Consider the following 17494-nt stretch of genomic DNA (forward strand, 5'->3'; position numbering starts at 1 on the left):
GGTGGTGGTGCAAGAGGTGAGAGATGAGTATACAGCATTGGGTGATGCTGGCTCTTTTAGTGCTCTAGGTTGCACAAGTGTATTCTGACAGGCAAATACAGTGTTTCTTTGGTCTGGCTGTGTTCTTGTCCACTGACATCTGTTCCTGGCTTCCTTCTTTACATTTGGATCTCTTTTCCCTCAGAACAGTACAACATAATATTAGAAGAATCTTTATTTTCTTTTCCTGCTCTGAAGTGCCCATTTTTAATTTCAGTTCACCAGGAGCATGGCAGGAGTACTGTAACAGAAAGGATGCTGAATAAGCCCCTCTCCATCTAAGCATCTCTGCTCCATAGCTCAGTTAGGAGTCAGTTCTTGCTGGCTGGCTGGTGTCTGCTGTCATGGGGCTGATGCTATAAAACAAAAATAAAGACAATGGTTAAAGTCCTGGCCACACTGATGTTAATCACATCACCTCCATGTCCCCAGTGAAGCCACCATTCTCCGACTGTCATGAAGTACTTGTTTCTTAAGAGAAATGTGGAAAGCCAGGGAGTTGGCAACACCTTTCACAAGACTTCATATCCCAACCAGTAAAAAAGTTAAACTAGGCAAGTACATTGTGGGATCAAGTACCCAGATACTTCTAGTTTCCCATCAACTTTGTGGAGAGGATCCCGATCCCCTAAATCATGCCAAAACCCATCTAAATCCAAAGGCAGCTACCCCTTTAGGAGTCTCTGTTTTTCACTTCCTTCTCTACTGAGTTTGCAAGTTCTTGCACAACTAAGTGAAATCACTGAGGCATGCCCAGAAGTCCCTGTCCGGGGGAGATGGGTATTTCTGCCTCAAGACTTTTGGTACACCTTTTAGGTGAACAGGCTCCTATTCCTGTATTCATGGGTATGTGTTAGAGGCCTGAAAATTAGAGAAGCCAGGATTCATTTAATTAATAATGACAGTGCTGTCTGCAGCCTGCTTCTAGTTATTGTTGAAGATTCTCTGCTGAGAGGGCACAGAACGCAGGTTTGGAAGCCTGTTGTTTGGATTTTTTTAGGAAAGTTATGTGGGGAACATAACTGAAAACGGAAGGATAATTCTAAAAACAGGGATTAGAACTGCTTTTGGCTCCTGGCGGTTCCTTACTGTCCGTTGGCAGAGTTTCATGAGAAAGGGTATGTGCAGGATATTTTGTGCCAGCTAATATACTTCTTGGGACACCAGAGAACTGGATGCAACCGTCCTCAAGATAAGGCCAGCCCGAAACTTGGGATTTCTACTCCCTAGAATAGTGCTTTAATTTCTGGAAAGTTAGGGATACCAGTGTTTCCTTTTCCTGAGTAGATGGGAGCTCCTGATATTTCATATTGCCTACCTACACTTTCTTTGGAAAAAGTAGACATCTAATTTAAGCAAATCTTGAGACCTACATTAGTTCTTTCTTACCTCCATTAATTGCATTGGGGACTTGAATGGTCGTGAACAGACTAGGTTGCCTTCTAGTACTGTCATGCCCAACAGTGCACCTAAATGAGACAGAAGCTTATTTCTACCCTGTTTTACTGATACGCTGTCTCCCAAACCTATCACTACTCCTTTTGCCTATTTTCTGATTGTCATGTCCTTTTCGGTGCTTAGATTGTAATTTTTCTGAGGCCAAGACTGATTTTTCTGTTGTTCCTCCATGCAGTGAGTGGCGTAACATCATTCTGTCATGCTATCCTCTAATGTCATTGTGCTGTGCAGTGGGAACATATCAGGTTTCTTGGAGCCAGTTTTTGCATCGTAAACATAGGATTGCATTTCACCGTATGAATATAGGAAGGCCTGTACCCTTATGGTGAAACCTTACTGTTGCCAAGACTGTGATACTGTTTAATGGCTAAAACCTCAAAGAAGCTTGAACAGCTGGGAGCCTGCATTCAGCTGAAGTGCAATGTCAGTGCCTAATTCCCATAGTCTCCTTCGAAAAATCTCATCTCTCATTTCTAGGACTAGTAATCCAATACGTTTCATGAGAAATCAATGCATACAAATAGATTTTTTCAAATACATGTGCAGTCTTAAGTATTATCAAGATCAGCCTTTGCTGTTTTAGTCTGGTTTTGTTTTTAAACCTGACCTTCAGATATTTGCCTCTCTAAGTGCATTTTTGGGTGTGCTTTGTTTTGTTGTTTGAGATCATGTCATTGTTATATCACTGAAGAAAGGGTAGTACTGAAAGCAATGCATCTTTGAATGCAAGTGGACCTGTTTAGACTCTGTTCTTTATAGATCAAGAAGCTGTGCTTTAACCATCCAGTATTTAGAAAGAAAGGATATCAGGGTATTATGAGCTATATTCTTCTGCTGTTCTGTAAACTCTTGGAAATAGCCCTGAACATAAGGTCTACTTCTGGCAGCAAAAGAAATCTGTATACATCTGATAACAAAAATGAAACACATATATATAGCTTTCTTCCTAATTTTCTATTATTTCCTTAATTTCTGGTTACTTTTTGGAAAATACTTGGATTATTTATAATAGTTACACACTAAACTCTTGTGGCCTTTAAAGAGGTATGTGGATTAATGACTTCTCAAATAATTGTTTTACAAGAGTACTGTGGTATTTTTAGAATGAGTGCTTAGTTAAAATAGTCACTAAGGGCAAAAATAGTCACTAAGGGCATTTTATTCACATAGGCATCTTTTGTACAAAACCTATGTATTTTTAATTATCTATGTATTCTGACTTGATTCAGTAATGTACCTTTGTATACATAGATATAGCATTAAGCCTATGAATAGGTCCAGTTGTTCTAAAGTTAGTTGTGTTCCCTAGAATTCTCTGAATTAGCCCTTTAAGGACTGTATTACTATGATGCTGAATAGATTTGAAGGAATAATTTGGTTTTGTATAAAAGGTGAGGAGTGCAGGGTTTTTTGTGGTGGGTTGGGGTTTTTTTTTCTTAGTTTAAGAGTGGAATATATGTTTTCTTTAGCTGTAAAAGCACAATCAAGGCAACATGATAAGTGAGTCAGTGTTGTAAAAGTAAAACTAATTTTGCCTTCACTCACATGAGCTATAGAAGGAGGAAGCTTTATTGTCCCTGGGAAGGTGATAAGGCAGAGTAATTGTATATTATACTGTCCTGGAACATCTGCCTGAAGACTGTTGGAGCAATTCATCTATCATGGACGATACAGCATGTTTTGTCTTTCTGCTTTAACCCATCCCCACTGCTGGCCTGCACGAAGGTTTTGATAGGGACTGTGCCTGGGCTGGGGCTCACATTAATCAGTCCCCTTGTTCAACACTCCAGCTGACATAATTACAACCTGCGCACAGCAGTTATTCAAGTCGAGTCCTTGTCACTCGTGGTGCGAAACTACACAGCTCAGATCCCGAAGGAGATTGCCTTATCACACAGAACAAGGGCTCACAGGAGTTGAAGAGAATAGAAATGGGAAAATGTCTTCCGGGAGTACTATATATTCCTTTAAAATAAGACATTTGAGAGACTTACAAGGGACAAAGAGAGGCATTGTGCAAGGTCTGAAATGAACAGGTTATTATTTTTAAAAGGATTACACAGGCCATTTTTGTGAAATGGACATGGATTATTAAATAAATTCAGTGGTCTCTCTCTCTCTTATCATTCAGTGACTCTGCCCTATTAGTTTTCTTCAGAAGTGATAAAATAGTTTTTGACTTGTATAAGCTTTAAGTACCTCTCAGTAGAAATCATCAGAACACAACTAATAAAAGTGCACATATTATACCAGTAAAATTGGCACACACATAAGGGAAGATCCGCAAAGATCAGAGTTAACGGTGAAGGAAGAAGCATGCAAAAGGGCTTTCGAAGATGAGCAAGTTCATTAGTTTGTGCTGTAGTATGATACAGGAATGTGAAAGATGAAGCCAAAGAACAAGTTTTGTATTTTACCATTTTTGCCTCTTTCCATGTTAACCCTCTGTGGGGGGAAAAAAGGCAAGTCCATAACACCATCTATACTAAATGAAAACGTTTCTTTTCATGTAATATGATAGGTTTTATTTTTATGTGGTTTTTTTTTTTCTTTAAGACAGAACCTTTGTATACATGATCAAAGGATAATTTATTTGGCATTGGTCTATAAGATTCCTCAATCGACAGAATTTCATTGGCATTCAGAAGGCTTTTCCCTGGTGTTTAATTTTTTATTCTTCTTGGGTACTAGATCAGCTTTTTGAAGCAATGCCATTCAGGCAGTTCCTATTCTTCTCAATCAATAGATTTACAGTGTTGCCCTGATTTCCTCTCTAGTTAAAATACTGTATCTAATATTTAGACATAATTGTGTATAGTTGAAAGAACACTAGTAATTTATCTGTTCTGGGTGGTCCCATTTTAAGCTAATAATTTTACAAGACAGTTTATCTGGGACTTGGAATAGTCTGAAGTAGAAGTGCTGGAAACCTTATATATTTTACTTTGTATATATGCACTAGGTATGCTAGGCAAGTCAAATACATAGCTCAGTGCTCTCATTCAACAGCATTCCATTTCGCTATCTCTCGGTGAAGTACTCAGCATGTTGAACTTGACGTGTAGGTCTGCTGTGAAAACCTAGCTACATGAAAACTGCAATTTCTTACTGAGCAGCAGGGCGTCCTTGTAGGCAAATGTACTCTTGTAGGAACAAAAATTAAGTTTTGCTTGCTCCCTACTCTTAACACCAGTTTTCCTGGGATGAATGATGACTGTGAAGTAAGCTCAAAGTACAGAGCCAAATGCTGCATTTACTTATATTTGTGCAGACAATGGCCTTATGAGGACATAATCTGAAGAGAATGATGTTTCTCCAATATCTACTTTCAAGGCAGATTTTAGATCAGATAATCAATCATACCTCCAATGAAAGAACCAGATTTGACTTTCAGAACCTAAGATGGTTTTGCCGTATTGACAGCCAGGAAGAGTATATTTTAATTTGCAGACTGAACAAATTTCCATGACATCATGGAAACACAATAAATGTCTGACCTCACAATGACATTTTTCAGACTTACTCTGTACTTCTCGTAGACGCTGAGCCCAGAAAAAGCCTTAAGCTCAGCTAGTCTGACCTTCTACATAAAACAAACTGCATAGTTTATTTCCAGTTTGCTCTGTACTGAGCCTCATGCATTTGACTAAATGTTATCTTCTAGAAGGACATCCAGGTTTGATCTGAAAACATCCAAAGTTGGAGAACCCAGTCCTCTTGTGTGAAAGGTTAATTGCTGTAAGTGCTGAAGAAATTGTGCTTTATTTCCCATTTAAATTTGACTGTAACTTGTAGTCGTTGTTTTTGGTTTTGTTGCAGGTTTTCTCTAAGTTTAAGGTGTCCCTTAATCACACATTTATTCCCTGTTAAATTACTCATGCCCCAAGCTCGAATGCAATATGCAAAACAGAAGGGTTTTTAATTTTAATGTTTGGGGTGGGGGTTTCCCCTTACCTTAGATTTCTATTAATAATAATGTTTTGGCTGTTTGTTTCCTTTTTAAAATGTAGGCAGTAATGTGGGAAGTAGATGTTCTAGAGTTATTTTCTCCGGTGTCACAAAAAGAACATTACGTCTTTACATTTGCTTGCTACTTCCTTGCTTATGCATCTAAAGATGACACGGGACCTTTCTGCTCATGGCATCACACTGGAAGCTCACATTAAACCTCTGGTCCGCTAATCCCCAAATCATTTTCAATATCACAGCTTTTCACAGCGTTATCGCATTCTTTAAGTTACTTGCATGCGTTGTGCAAAGGTGTGAGACCTAACGTGTAGTTGTGTGTGTACACGTTTTGATTGAACACGCCTAGCTCGTGAAAGAGTTCTGCTTGCTCCGTATGACTGCAGTGTCATCATTATTAATCATGCTACCAATTACAGTGTCACCTGCAAATTTTATTAGCAGGGATTTTTTATCTACTTTTGGCATGCATAACAAAAGTGAGTCTTTCAGACAATTAATGCTTATTCCATTGATAAATTGGAACATTTGAAATGAGGAAGAAAATGACCATCTCTTTTTCCATGGGGGGTTGGGGCTGGGATAGGGCAAGAAGAGGCAATGTATTAGCATTAAAAAAACCTACTTTGAGCAGAGATCATACAGACCACAGTGCCCTGGGTATGAATCCAGGCTGCAAAGCAACAGGATCTGCCCTCTAGGGAGCCGTGTTGTCACTAAAATGGCTGAAGGGACTGACACAAAGGCCAGTTGGAAGAAGTGCCATCTGCATCTGAGATTGACAGTCAGCCTTTAGGGTCTGTTGCTATCATTTCTGACTCCAGCCACATTAGGAGTCCAGTTTCATCTTGTGCAGCCTGTAGACTCCACACCCTTTCTTAGGCTCCATCTGCACTTTTATATTTGTGAAAATACTTTATGGGTTCCTGAGGATATGCAAGCAGACTCTACAGAGTTGTTCAGTTATTTTATGTGGTCATTAAAAGAAGTACAATAGGGGAAAAAATGATGTTGAAAGGAAAAGTGTGTCTTCAATTAAATACATCCTAGCTTTTTTTAAAAATGGATGTTTTCCATGGCCTCATTTCAGCAAGGTATTTGATCATGTACATAAATTTAAGCTTGTGAGTCATTCTTTTGAAGTCAATGGGGCTGCTTGTACTTAAGCTGCACAAATGTGTAAGTACCTTGCTAAAGCATGGCCTATGATACTTAAAGCCCGGTCTCCATCTTTACACCACTGCAGAGATGCTGCTTCTCAGACCAACTTTTCTTTTATGCCATCTGCTCCAACAAGAAAGGAAAGGGGGAGGGAGGAAGCCCATGAACAATGGAGTGATTATTCTCAGTTACTGGGAAATAGATGAACTCCACCTGCTATTTCTGCCACTTAAACCTCGGCTGACACAGTGCAGCAGCGCACTGTGCACAGCAGACCTCTGCATCCCTCACACTGCAGGCAGGCGGGTCCAGAGGGCCCTTGAGCCAGGCCATTACAGAGCCCACTCTTGCCTGCAGCAGGGCAGAAGCCAGGAGTCCTAGCAAATGTTATGGAAAGTTTTCAGTAGCAGATCAGTCCTGTGAAAAAAAAAAAATGCTTTTTTGGGGTTTGCTTTCCCTGACCCCTCTAGTCAGTAGAAGGAGTCACTGTGGCTCCCTCCACAATGCTACTTGACAGACTCAGGAGCTGAGCGGCCCAGCTCTGCACGGCACCTCCGGGTGTGGTGGGGACCACAGCACAGGTCAAGAGCTGAGGCACATCTCCCTGCCTTTCTGCACGCTTTCCACCTGCTCCTCCTCAGTCTAGTAGTGTGGACATAATTTGCAGGTTTTTGTCTAAAAGGTTCCTCTTAACTTCTTTCTCTTCCTGCAGAAAGCAGAATTAATGGAGCATTTAAGGCAGGAAGCCATTATTTCCTTGGAATCAGAGATATTTCTTTTTCTGCATAAATCAGGTTTTCTTTGTTATTAAGTGTGTTGTGAACTAATTATTATTTTTTTTTGAGAAAAATATTCTGACTGAAAATTCATGACTAGAATCTAGATGCCCGCACTGGTTTTATACTTCGATTGTTGTTCACTGTGCGGATTCTGCAGAAGTAAACAAGACTAGAGTACATCACTTCTTACTTCTCTTTGGAATCTTCAATTACTCTGAATTTTCCTTTAAAAGAGTGCATTTTGGCTATCGTAATCAACTTGTATCACATGTATTTGTAATGATCAATTATTTGATCATGGGCATTTTTATTCCCATACATTATCAATATAATGGTAGATCTGTGGCCAGATTACAATTTGGGCATGCTAGTCTGCTGAATTGAGCTGAGACATAAGCAGTAATTATCAATCTTCCATCATTTTCAGTGCTGACGCACAAGTTTTTGCTGCTTCCCTACAGGGCTCTGCTACTTTTTAGCAGCCAGCATTGGACATCTGTCACACATACTGTATGTCATAACAAATAGATCATTACAGAAAAAAATGCAAAGCTATAAATGTAGAAAAGCAGAAAACATTACGATTATTATCCCTGGGTGTTACTATAATACTGTCAGAATAAATCCCAGATACATTTTTATTATTTTCTTTGTGAAACTGACTGTATCATAAAATCTCATTAAAACATGTAAATGTAGTGCACTCTCTTTTATGGGGTATTTCATGTTTTCTGAGTGGCAATACATGCAACACATGGCAGTACATGTAAAACACGGCAATACATGTGGCCGCCAGTTTGGGGGGCATGCATTTTTATGACACTGTGGATGTGTATTTCAGTCAGCTTAGCTTGGTATGGTTGAAAAGCTGTGGGCAAATGTTCACTGCAGAAACAGCTGTAGTGGTAAAGACGTTGTCCCACAGCAGCTTGTTGCCATGGTCCACCAGAGGTCTTTAGAGAGATGTTTGCCAGCAGTGACATAGGCAGAACTGAGCTGGCACTGGGTACATTGTGGTTGACCTCCTGAGTTCCCATGGAGCTGTATGCTGCTAATTCTGGCAATAATATCATAAGTCATTTGATAACTGAGGTCGGTTGCAGAGCACCAGCACTTTTATTCATGTGATTGTTCCCCCAGTCATTTAAAACCTAAATAGAAGGTAGAATTTTTGCTTAAAAAGGAAAAGGAGCAAGAAAAACGTAACCTAGGTTCATGCTAGTAATAAGACCGAGAAAATGTACGGTATTTCTCATACATATATATATGCACATATATATAGTAATAATAATTACAGTTTTAAATATTAGTTTCAACACATTTTAGAATGTATTTTGGGCCATGATATTTTTCTGTTCTTCATTATTTCTTGTGCAATACCGTATTGACCTGCACTGAGGAGGTAAGGCAATACTTTAAATTTTAAACTTGTGGTATGAACTGAGGGCTAGTGTTGTACGCAGATTGTGTGTAATGTTGTAGCTAGTTTGAGTTAACTGGCAATCAGTTTATTTTCTTTTATAAAACAGAAATGTAGATAAATCTTGAGTATGCTGGGAAGAATTTTTGGTTGGTTTGTTTGTCTCAGATTTTGCTGAGTAGAAGTTGGGCAGAGTGACTGTCATTGTGAAGGTTTTGATTGAATAAGCCTATTCGTATAATGTAATTACCACAGATTGAGGTATTTGTTTCTTTCCTGTCAAGAAAATATTGCCCATTAGGTTGTTTACTGTCACTCCACTGAATGCTAGTTTTCATACAGTTTAATGCAAGTAAGAAATAAAGGCAGGCTAGAAGGGTTGTATTTTGGGAAGCAGTAATGCTGGGAAAGAAAAACCTGAAAGGTTCCTGCATATAAATGAGTGAACAGGAGCTCTTGGTGCTTCGAAGGAGTATCCAGGAGCTCTCGGAACTCCTGGCTGGAACTGGAGAATGCTGAGCACGGGGGATGTCATGTCATCCTTGTATGCAGCACTGGTGTGAAATACACTCTAGTACTCAAATTTTAAATCAATGTTTACAACTGGAAAGAGTTTAGGAAAAATCTGATGATTTCCCAAAGTGGGATGAAAGGAACTGAGTCTGTGTAGCTCATCTACTGGAGGTCCAGATAGCAGAGGACCCTTCAGCTGAGCAAGCTGTGTTGGAAATGTAACACTGTCTGTTAGCTGGATGCAGGAATATGAGAAATACTCTATAGTTGATCATTCTCACTTTTACAAACCCTTGTAATTTGCCTACAATTATAATGGGATCCCTGTTGCTTTCCTTCAGATTTCAGCGTGTCTCTGAAAATCATGTTTTAGTACCAAAAAGACTTAAGGAAAGAACCACTGGGTAAACTTTTTATGAACTGTGCTATCCATGAGGTCAAACTACATGACTTTGCATTTCAAAAAGTCTATGGCTTTCTTTTTCTAGTGTAATTACATTATTGCAGTTTTGATTTAAAGGCAGTTTACCAAGTTAGGTGGTATTTTCATTGAAACACCTGCAAATTTTTGGTGAATAACTGAGGTTAAGAATCTACAATAATACCTTTTGCTTTCATGAGGAGTTTGCTTTTAGCATAACTGCTTGTATTTCTGGAAGAAAGATCTGGAGACTTTGCTATTTTTCAATCAGAATACTGCAATGTCTGTGTAGTTCTTGCAGGTTTCATAGTGGGGTATAAACAGTGCAGAAGACCTTCAGAGTGCTCTCCATATGAGAGTGAACTTGATTTATACTGATGAACAGGGGAAAACTAGAAATCTTTTCTCTTGGTTGTATCACTGTGTTTGGTGTTTTTTATGTTGTAAATAGTGACCTCCATGGAGCTGCCATAAGTCCTTTAGGTTATATGCATTTCTCTGCAGAAAGAGGATGTCTATACCTAATGTCCTGGAGAAAACCTTCTGAAAAAAGGTTTATTTTGTGCAAATAAGAGCCCTACAAGGTGCTAAAATTTTAAACTTAGTTGGCTAGATAATTAACATTTTGCCTCACTTGCACCTCTGAAACCTTCAATTTCCATGTCTTGCAGTAAGCATCTTTCTGAAAATGTCAGGCACTGCATAATGGAAGAGTGGTCTAATTTCAGTTCCCTATTAGTAAAACATCTTAATAAAAATAAGTCGCTTCCTGCTATATTTCACTTAGCTGTTGAATACAATGCTAATGTATTCTCATGTACAAAACCCTTAGAAAATACAGAAGCATTCCTATACTGCACAGGCAAATTCAGAATTAACAGAAGATATTTTGTAAATTTCTCTTACTTTATGATTTTTATCCAAAATGCCACGTAAAAGATGAGAACAGCAGATAGCTCTGGTATTGGGCAGCCACAGCTCTGCAGTTAGCTACCGAATTCAGCTGTTTCCATGGTCTGCTTAAACCAGTGCTGCTGGCTGGGAGGAGGGCACAGCACGACACCCTGCATCCAGCCACAAGGCTGGGGCTGAGCCCCTCTGCATGGGGAAGGAATGCCCAAATCCCTGCTCTCTTACAGCCTGGGCTGGTGAGGCTGGCTGGCTGGCTGAGCCAGGTGGGAGAGAAGGAAGAGGCAATGGGGGAATAATGACTGCAGACAGCACTTACTGTGGGACCTTCAGGCTGACAATTCCCCACCTGGCACAAAATTGCTCCAAGGCTCATTGTTCCTCCCGTGTTTCCCTGCTGCTGACTTTGAACTCCCACCTCTGCCTCCTGCAAAGTGCACATCTGTACTCTGCCATCCCAGAGCCCCAAACAGGGCGGCTGTTTTCAATGGGGTAGACCTAGTTTTGCTAAGGAATCTGGTCAGTGGCAGACTATAGCTTTTCAGTGCAACTGAGAAAATGTCTTCATAGTGGCAGAGTTATACTACTTCTAGGGGCTAGAGGAATGATAGTATGTTCTGGCTTAGAGAGGAAGGCATGAGAATTTTGCCCCATGCTCTAGGAGCACGTATTTTCCCACTGTTCAGTAGACCAGCCACTCTGTTTCTTGCTTTTAGCACAATGCCCTATTTTTTGGTAACAGAACTAATATATATATATGCACAGGAAAGAGGCAATGGGAGAGGGAAGAAGTAAAAAAAGGCAACAGCTTCCAGCTTCCACACTGACAAAATGTCTGGCCGTTTTATGCTACTACTAACCTTCCACTTTATTCCACTCTCCCAGCAAAGCAGATCAATGCTGCTAAGAAGCAGACGAGCGTGTCTCTCTGTGGATGATGCCTGTGTAAGCACAGTCACCAATGAAAACTTGAATAAACTGTTTTGTTCTCATCCTTGGTATAGGGAAGTTTGCTTTAGGCCCAATTGCTGACAAGCTCTGAGCGTCATTATGGTAGGGTGCCATTGCAGATGTCCATTGGAAGATGACTGTGTGTATATATATAACACTGTTATACCTACCCAGATTTTTTGCTGTGGTATCCTGTTCCTATCTAGGTCATTATCAGTATTCTGAGATTTGCTTACAAAGTGACAATGACATCAAAAGTAACTTACATCTTTTTTGGATACATTATTCATGTTGAACAGTTGGGACCAGAGGGTGGTGATCAGTGGTACAAAGTCTAGTTGGAGGTCAGTAACTAGCTGTGTACCCCAGGGGTCAATATTGGGTCCAGTCCTTTTCAACATCTTCATTAATGGTCTGGATGATGGGGCAGAGTGTACCCTCAGCAGGTTTGCAGATGATGCCCAACTGGGTGGGGTGGCTGATGCGCCAGAGGGTCACACTGCCACCCAGAGGGACCTCAGCAGGCTGGAGAAATGGGTTGACAGGAACCTCATATAGTTCAACAAGGGGGAGTGCTAAGTTCTACACACGGGGAGGAACAACCCCATGCACCAGTATATGCTGGGGGCAGCTTTGCAGAAAAGGACCTGGGATTCCTGGTGGACACCAAGTTGAGCATGGGCCACCAACATGCCTTTGCGGCAAAGAAAGCTAGCTGTACCCTGGGCTGTGTTAGGTCAAGGGAGGTGATCCCCTCTACTCAGCACTGGTGAGGCTGCGCCTGGAGTGCTGGGTCCAGGTCTGATCTCTCTAGTACAAGAGAGGCATGGACATACTTAAGAGAGTCCAGCAAAGGGGCACTAAGATGATGAAGGCACTGGAGCATGTCTCTCAAAGAAGAAGGGGCTGAGAGAGCTGAGACTGTTCAGCCTGGAGAAAAGACTCAGGGTGGATGTCATCAATGTGCACAGACACCTGAAGGGAGTGTATAAAGAAGATGGAGCCAGGCTCTTTTTCAGTGGTGCCCAGTGACAGGACAAGAAGCAATGGGCACAAATTAAAACACAGGAGGTTCCCTCAGAACATCAGGAGACACTTTTCAACTGTGAGGGTGATTGAGCGCTGGCACAGGTTGTCCAGGGAGGCTGGGGAGTCTCCATCCTTGAAGATATTCAGAAGCTGCCTGAAAATGGTCCTGGGCAACTGGCTGTAGGTGACCCTGCCTGAGCAGGGGGAGTTGGAGCAGATGACCTCCAGAGGTCCCTTCCAACCTCAACCATTCTGTGATTCTGTGACTAAAGTACAATTTTACAGTTGACAAATCATTTCAGTTTATGAAATTTCAATATGCAGCAACCTTCAGTTTATTGAGAGCAGCAAAAGGGACAAGTAACTGGTTGGTAGGAGTGGACTTCTAATGGCAACAGGAACTGTGGAGTTAGAACAGCAACGTGAACACATCATTGTGTGATGAGCATTAGAGATAAAAGTCCTCTTCTAACTTCAGCCAGAGAAGGTTTTCCTTTAGTCTTAAGCAGTAGCTGCATTTCTCAGGAGAAACTTGCCGTCCATCTCCCTTCACAGCATTGTCCTTTGCAGGAACGCAGGAGCTCTCCTGGATGTGTGCAGTGGGAAGTAGGCCTGTGCCCTTTGAAATACATCAGTCTTTGATGGAGGAGTTTGTACAGGCTTGTTGCATGTGAAGATTGGGCTGAGCTTTTCAGCTCACATTTGCTGTTCATCTGGAACGTGACTTAGGAGCCTGTCCCATCTTCGCTTTCACCATGTATAGCACTGACAAGACATGAAAACTCTATACAGGCCTTCCACTTCCCTTTAATAGGATTGTTGTGGGGTTTGCATTGAGTGTCAAACCTAAGACTCACTGCAAGACATGAAATAAAAACAAAATTACAGTTGTACTTCTCTGCATCAGCATCAAATACAAACCCATAGACTATAGATTCAGCCTAATTAAGTCTTTCTAATGAGTGCCCTTTCTGTTATTCCAGAGCATGGAAAAATTGCTAGACACATAAACATTTGATTTTCAACATGGAAAATGGATCATAAGGAGGAAAGCACGCTTACATTAAGGAATGATAATAGTAATTTAACTTAGAAACCGCTGGTTTAGCCTTTCTGGGACATGGGCTAACCTCTTAAAAGCTGCATTTATTTGTTTGTGGCTGTAATTCAAACTGGAACTCAAAAAACAGACAGACTTTACTCAATTTCTTTTGAGCTGGGCTCTACATTGCCAAATTTCAGAACAAAGCGAATCTTTATCTCAAAATTTATAAACTTCCTGAAGTGCATTTTATAATACAAAGCCTGTTGAATGCTTAACTATCACCGCTGTTGCAACACTATAATATTTTGGTTAGATGTTTATCGTGGCATAGCTTTAATGAAAATGCAGTGCTGTTTAAAATCACAGACCCCTGTGTTTAGTCATATGAGATGAAGCGATATAAGTACACCCATACACAGAGTTTGGGGGGGTGGGGGTGGGGGGGTGTTGTGTCAGACATATAATGACATACTTGTACAGTGCACAGGAGAAGATTCCTAATAAAGCAGGCAGTCAAAGCACACTGAATAATTAAAAAAAGCATTTTATACGCAGTACATTTTTGTCATGTCATATTTAAAGGTATTACTTGGCTTCAAAAGTGCTTGGATTTGCCAGTTGTTACCTTCATGGTTTACCTTATGATTGCAATTGCTGCATTGCAACCTAATACCAGAGGCCATTTGTAATGCCTTGTGATCTCATATTCCTCATTTCTGATTAAGCCTTTCTGGCCTTGTCACACGGAAAAATATTTTTTTAAAAATTTTTATTTCCCATGATGAATATATCAGTATGTTGGCATGTTTAGTCACATATTTTTACTGATGACTGAATAAATGAGACTTTGGGATTGCTCCGTTTAAGGCAGTTAGAGCAAATTCACAAATCAAAGGAGATAGAACTGGCCTTTTATGACTTGAACAGGCTGGGTTTTCTTCACAATTCTTACATAGGTTTCCACAGATCCTTTATATATTTCACAGAAATATTTCAAAGTAAAAAGTTTTATCTCTTTCCTTAACATGGTATGAGAGCTGAGCTAAAAGGACACAGATATTTTATTTCAGATTTGTATGCTCTGCTTTAATCCACTGCCCTTTAAAGTACAACCCATGATAGAAGGTTACCAGATTGTCTCCTGCTTTCATTGCAGTGTACACTATCCTATTTTTTAAAATAAAATACATCTTTCATTTTAACAACATTTATGAGCATTGTAATTTTTTTAGGGCTGAATCCTGAAAGATGCTGAGGACCAATGTTTCCCATATTTTTCAGTGAACATAAGTGTCTTCTCTGACATTCTCAGGAGTCTGATCATTATACGGGTATATAGCAGATGGACATGACAGAGGGTGAGCTTTGGCAGCACCGTAAGGCAGATATCAGCTTTACTATGACCATCTCCAAGGGAGAGACAAGCACTCCAACAGAACTTCAAGCTGCTACTTCCAGTTTATTTTGGGGGTCCTTTTTTTAGGTGCCTGTTATTATTAACAGTGACAGGTAAACAATCAGTTGCTCAAAATACTACTGTTGTCTTGTTTGAATATTTGGGAAGTATCATGCATTTATACAGTTCACTGGAGTGTTTATATTTTTTTCAGCTGAACTGAATTACTGTTCTTAGTTTGACAATATTAATAGTGTACAGTACTAAGAAAGTCTAAAAAATGTTTACACAGGCTGTTATTTTGATTCAAGGATAAATATAATGGTTATTTTTGGTTGAAGTAAATGAAGAAGCAGTGTATATTATATAGGATTCATCACAGACTGAATAAGTAGGGAAGTCTAATGCAAAATAATTTTGGAATGAGACTGCAAAATTTGAAAGACTGGAAAGTAAAAATTACTGTCATCTCATGAATCTCTGTGGATAAAAGAAATGTGAGATTTTTTTTTAATTCACTTCTTTTTCCAGAAATATCATTAGAGACATTTCCTTGAGATGCATAAAACTAATTGTATATGTATTCTGACTTTGATGCATGAAAACACCACTGCTTCCGCAAAAGCTGTGTTTAAGATATAAATCAGAACCTGTGTGTATTTTCAAAAAGGCATAAACTTGAACAACTCAATTCTCTTTTCTGGGAACAGTTCATAGGGTGAGATGAGAGTTGGTGGAATATCCTTACAAAAATAATTCATAGCAAATTCTAGGAATTTAGGAATCTAGGAATTCTTGGAATCTAGGAACTGTGTAGGAAAGGTTCACGTGAGCTCTGTTGGGAATGTTGTTATAGGCATCTGTGCATTTCAGTTTTGCTAAGTTAAAGACTTTTGCTTAATTTCTGTCCGTCAAGGACCACCATCAAGGAAAATAAAACTTATAAGGCTTTTGCAAATGCAAAAATGGTTCATTTTTAAATGCTTCTGGTTTAGATGTATTGCTCGGTTAACCTGAAACAGGTTTGGGAGCCTTCATGCAAAGGACAACATTTATGCAAAACTTAAGAGGATACAAAAATTGGGCAGATAGTGAAAAGTGAGTAATGACTACTCATTTTCTGTTATAACATTGAATGGCTAGTAGGGAATAAATTGCTATATAACTTATTTCTTTTTTTCATTGCTTTTTAGGTCTAACTGTGCTGAAAATATCCGTAAACACATCTTACATACAGGAAAGCATGAAGGAGTAAAAATGTACAACTGTCCCAAATGTGACTATGGAACCAATATCCCTGTGGAGTTTCGTAACCACTTGAAAGAACTACACCCAGACATTGAAAACCCTGATCTGGCGTACTTGCATGCTGGTAAGGTCATTCTTCCCTTTGCTTATGAATTCTTCGCCTTTCTATAGGAGTGTGCTTAAATGATTGCAGCAAGAAAGCTAGCTGTTATGTTATTATCATTTATTCTGAAGAAAAATATGGGTTTAAAATGGGCTTAGTCCTCTTCAAGTTTTCACAAAGGATGAAGGTTATGTGTTAAGCACTGAAATTCATTAATGTTTCACAAGCAAAGCTTGCAGTTCAATACATAAACATCAGAAGTGCGTGCTATTTAGATGCCTTATTTTGAAACCCAGTTGGACTTCTACAGAGAAATAATTTTTTAACATGTGTTAAGTCCCTCTGCCCACCTTATTCCCCCAAGAACAGAAAACCAAAATCCCTTAGGAAATACAGTGGCAAATTAATGTACCACTTTAAGAATTCTTAGATTTCATTACAAAAAAGCAGACAGTGTTCATCATTAAAAGACAGAACAGCAGAGATCGATCAGTAACCTACATGTATGTTTTGAGGCTTTACGTTAGAGAGCACACACATGGAAGTCACTGGAGGAATGTAAAACAAAAGCATCGCTTTGGAAACAGGAATTAAAAGGAAAAAGTTAGGGTGTTTCTGAAAAGGATTTTTGTTTTTAGAGATTCTACAGTTCAGAATGGAGGGCAGAAGTTTAATGTGAGCTTAAGTTAGGAGAAAAATAAGAGTTCAATGGTACGAGGTAAGGAGAAATAATACAAAATCAGGCTGGAGCTTGAATGAAATGTGATCTTAACTCAGGAGAGGCAGATAACTTAGACATCACTGGGCGGGAAGACAAGTCAGAGCAGTGGGGAAAAAAGAACAGATGGTGAGAAGAGAGTTGGGGAATCCAGAGGAGGAAGAAGCGATGGGGGCCAACTTCTCCCTAAGATGCAAATTAATCTTCCATTGTAGTACTACTATTAGTACTGCTGTGTCAGATTTGAATCTTCTTCTGAAAGGAATTGATCTCATAATTTTTTTGAGACTATCATACACGTAAAAAAACACGATCTAGAGAGCTTTCATTCAGCTCTG

General features: G+C 39.7%; 1 protein-coding gene across 2 annotated transcripts in view; it reads left to right on the plus strand.

The window, feature by feature from the left end:
• The window catches only part of ZNF407 (zinc finger protein 407), a 350660-nt gene that overhangs the window by 229308 nt on the left and 103858 nt on the right, over positions 1–17494 (plus strand). For both annotated transcript variants that reach the window (XM_064443113.1, XM_064443114.1), the window contains exon 8: positions 16281–16459. In XM_064443113.1, the coding sequence (XP_064299183.1) occupies positions 16281–16459 (179 nt within the window). The remainder of the gene's footprint in view (positions 1–16280; positions 16460–17494) is intronic.

This window comes from Phalacrocorax carbo, chromosome 2 (assembly GCF_963921805.1).
Source record: "Phalacrocorax carbo chromosome 2, bPhaCar2.1, whole genome shotgun sequence".
Classification (NCBI taxonomy): domain Eukaryota; kingdom Metazoa; phylum Chordata; class Aves; order Suliformes; family Phalacrocoracidae; genus Phalacrocorax; species Phalacrocorax carbo.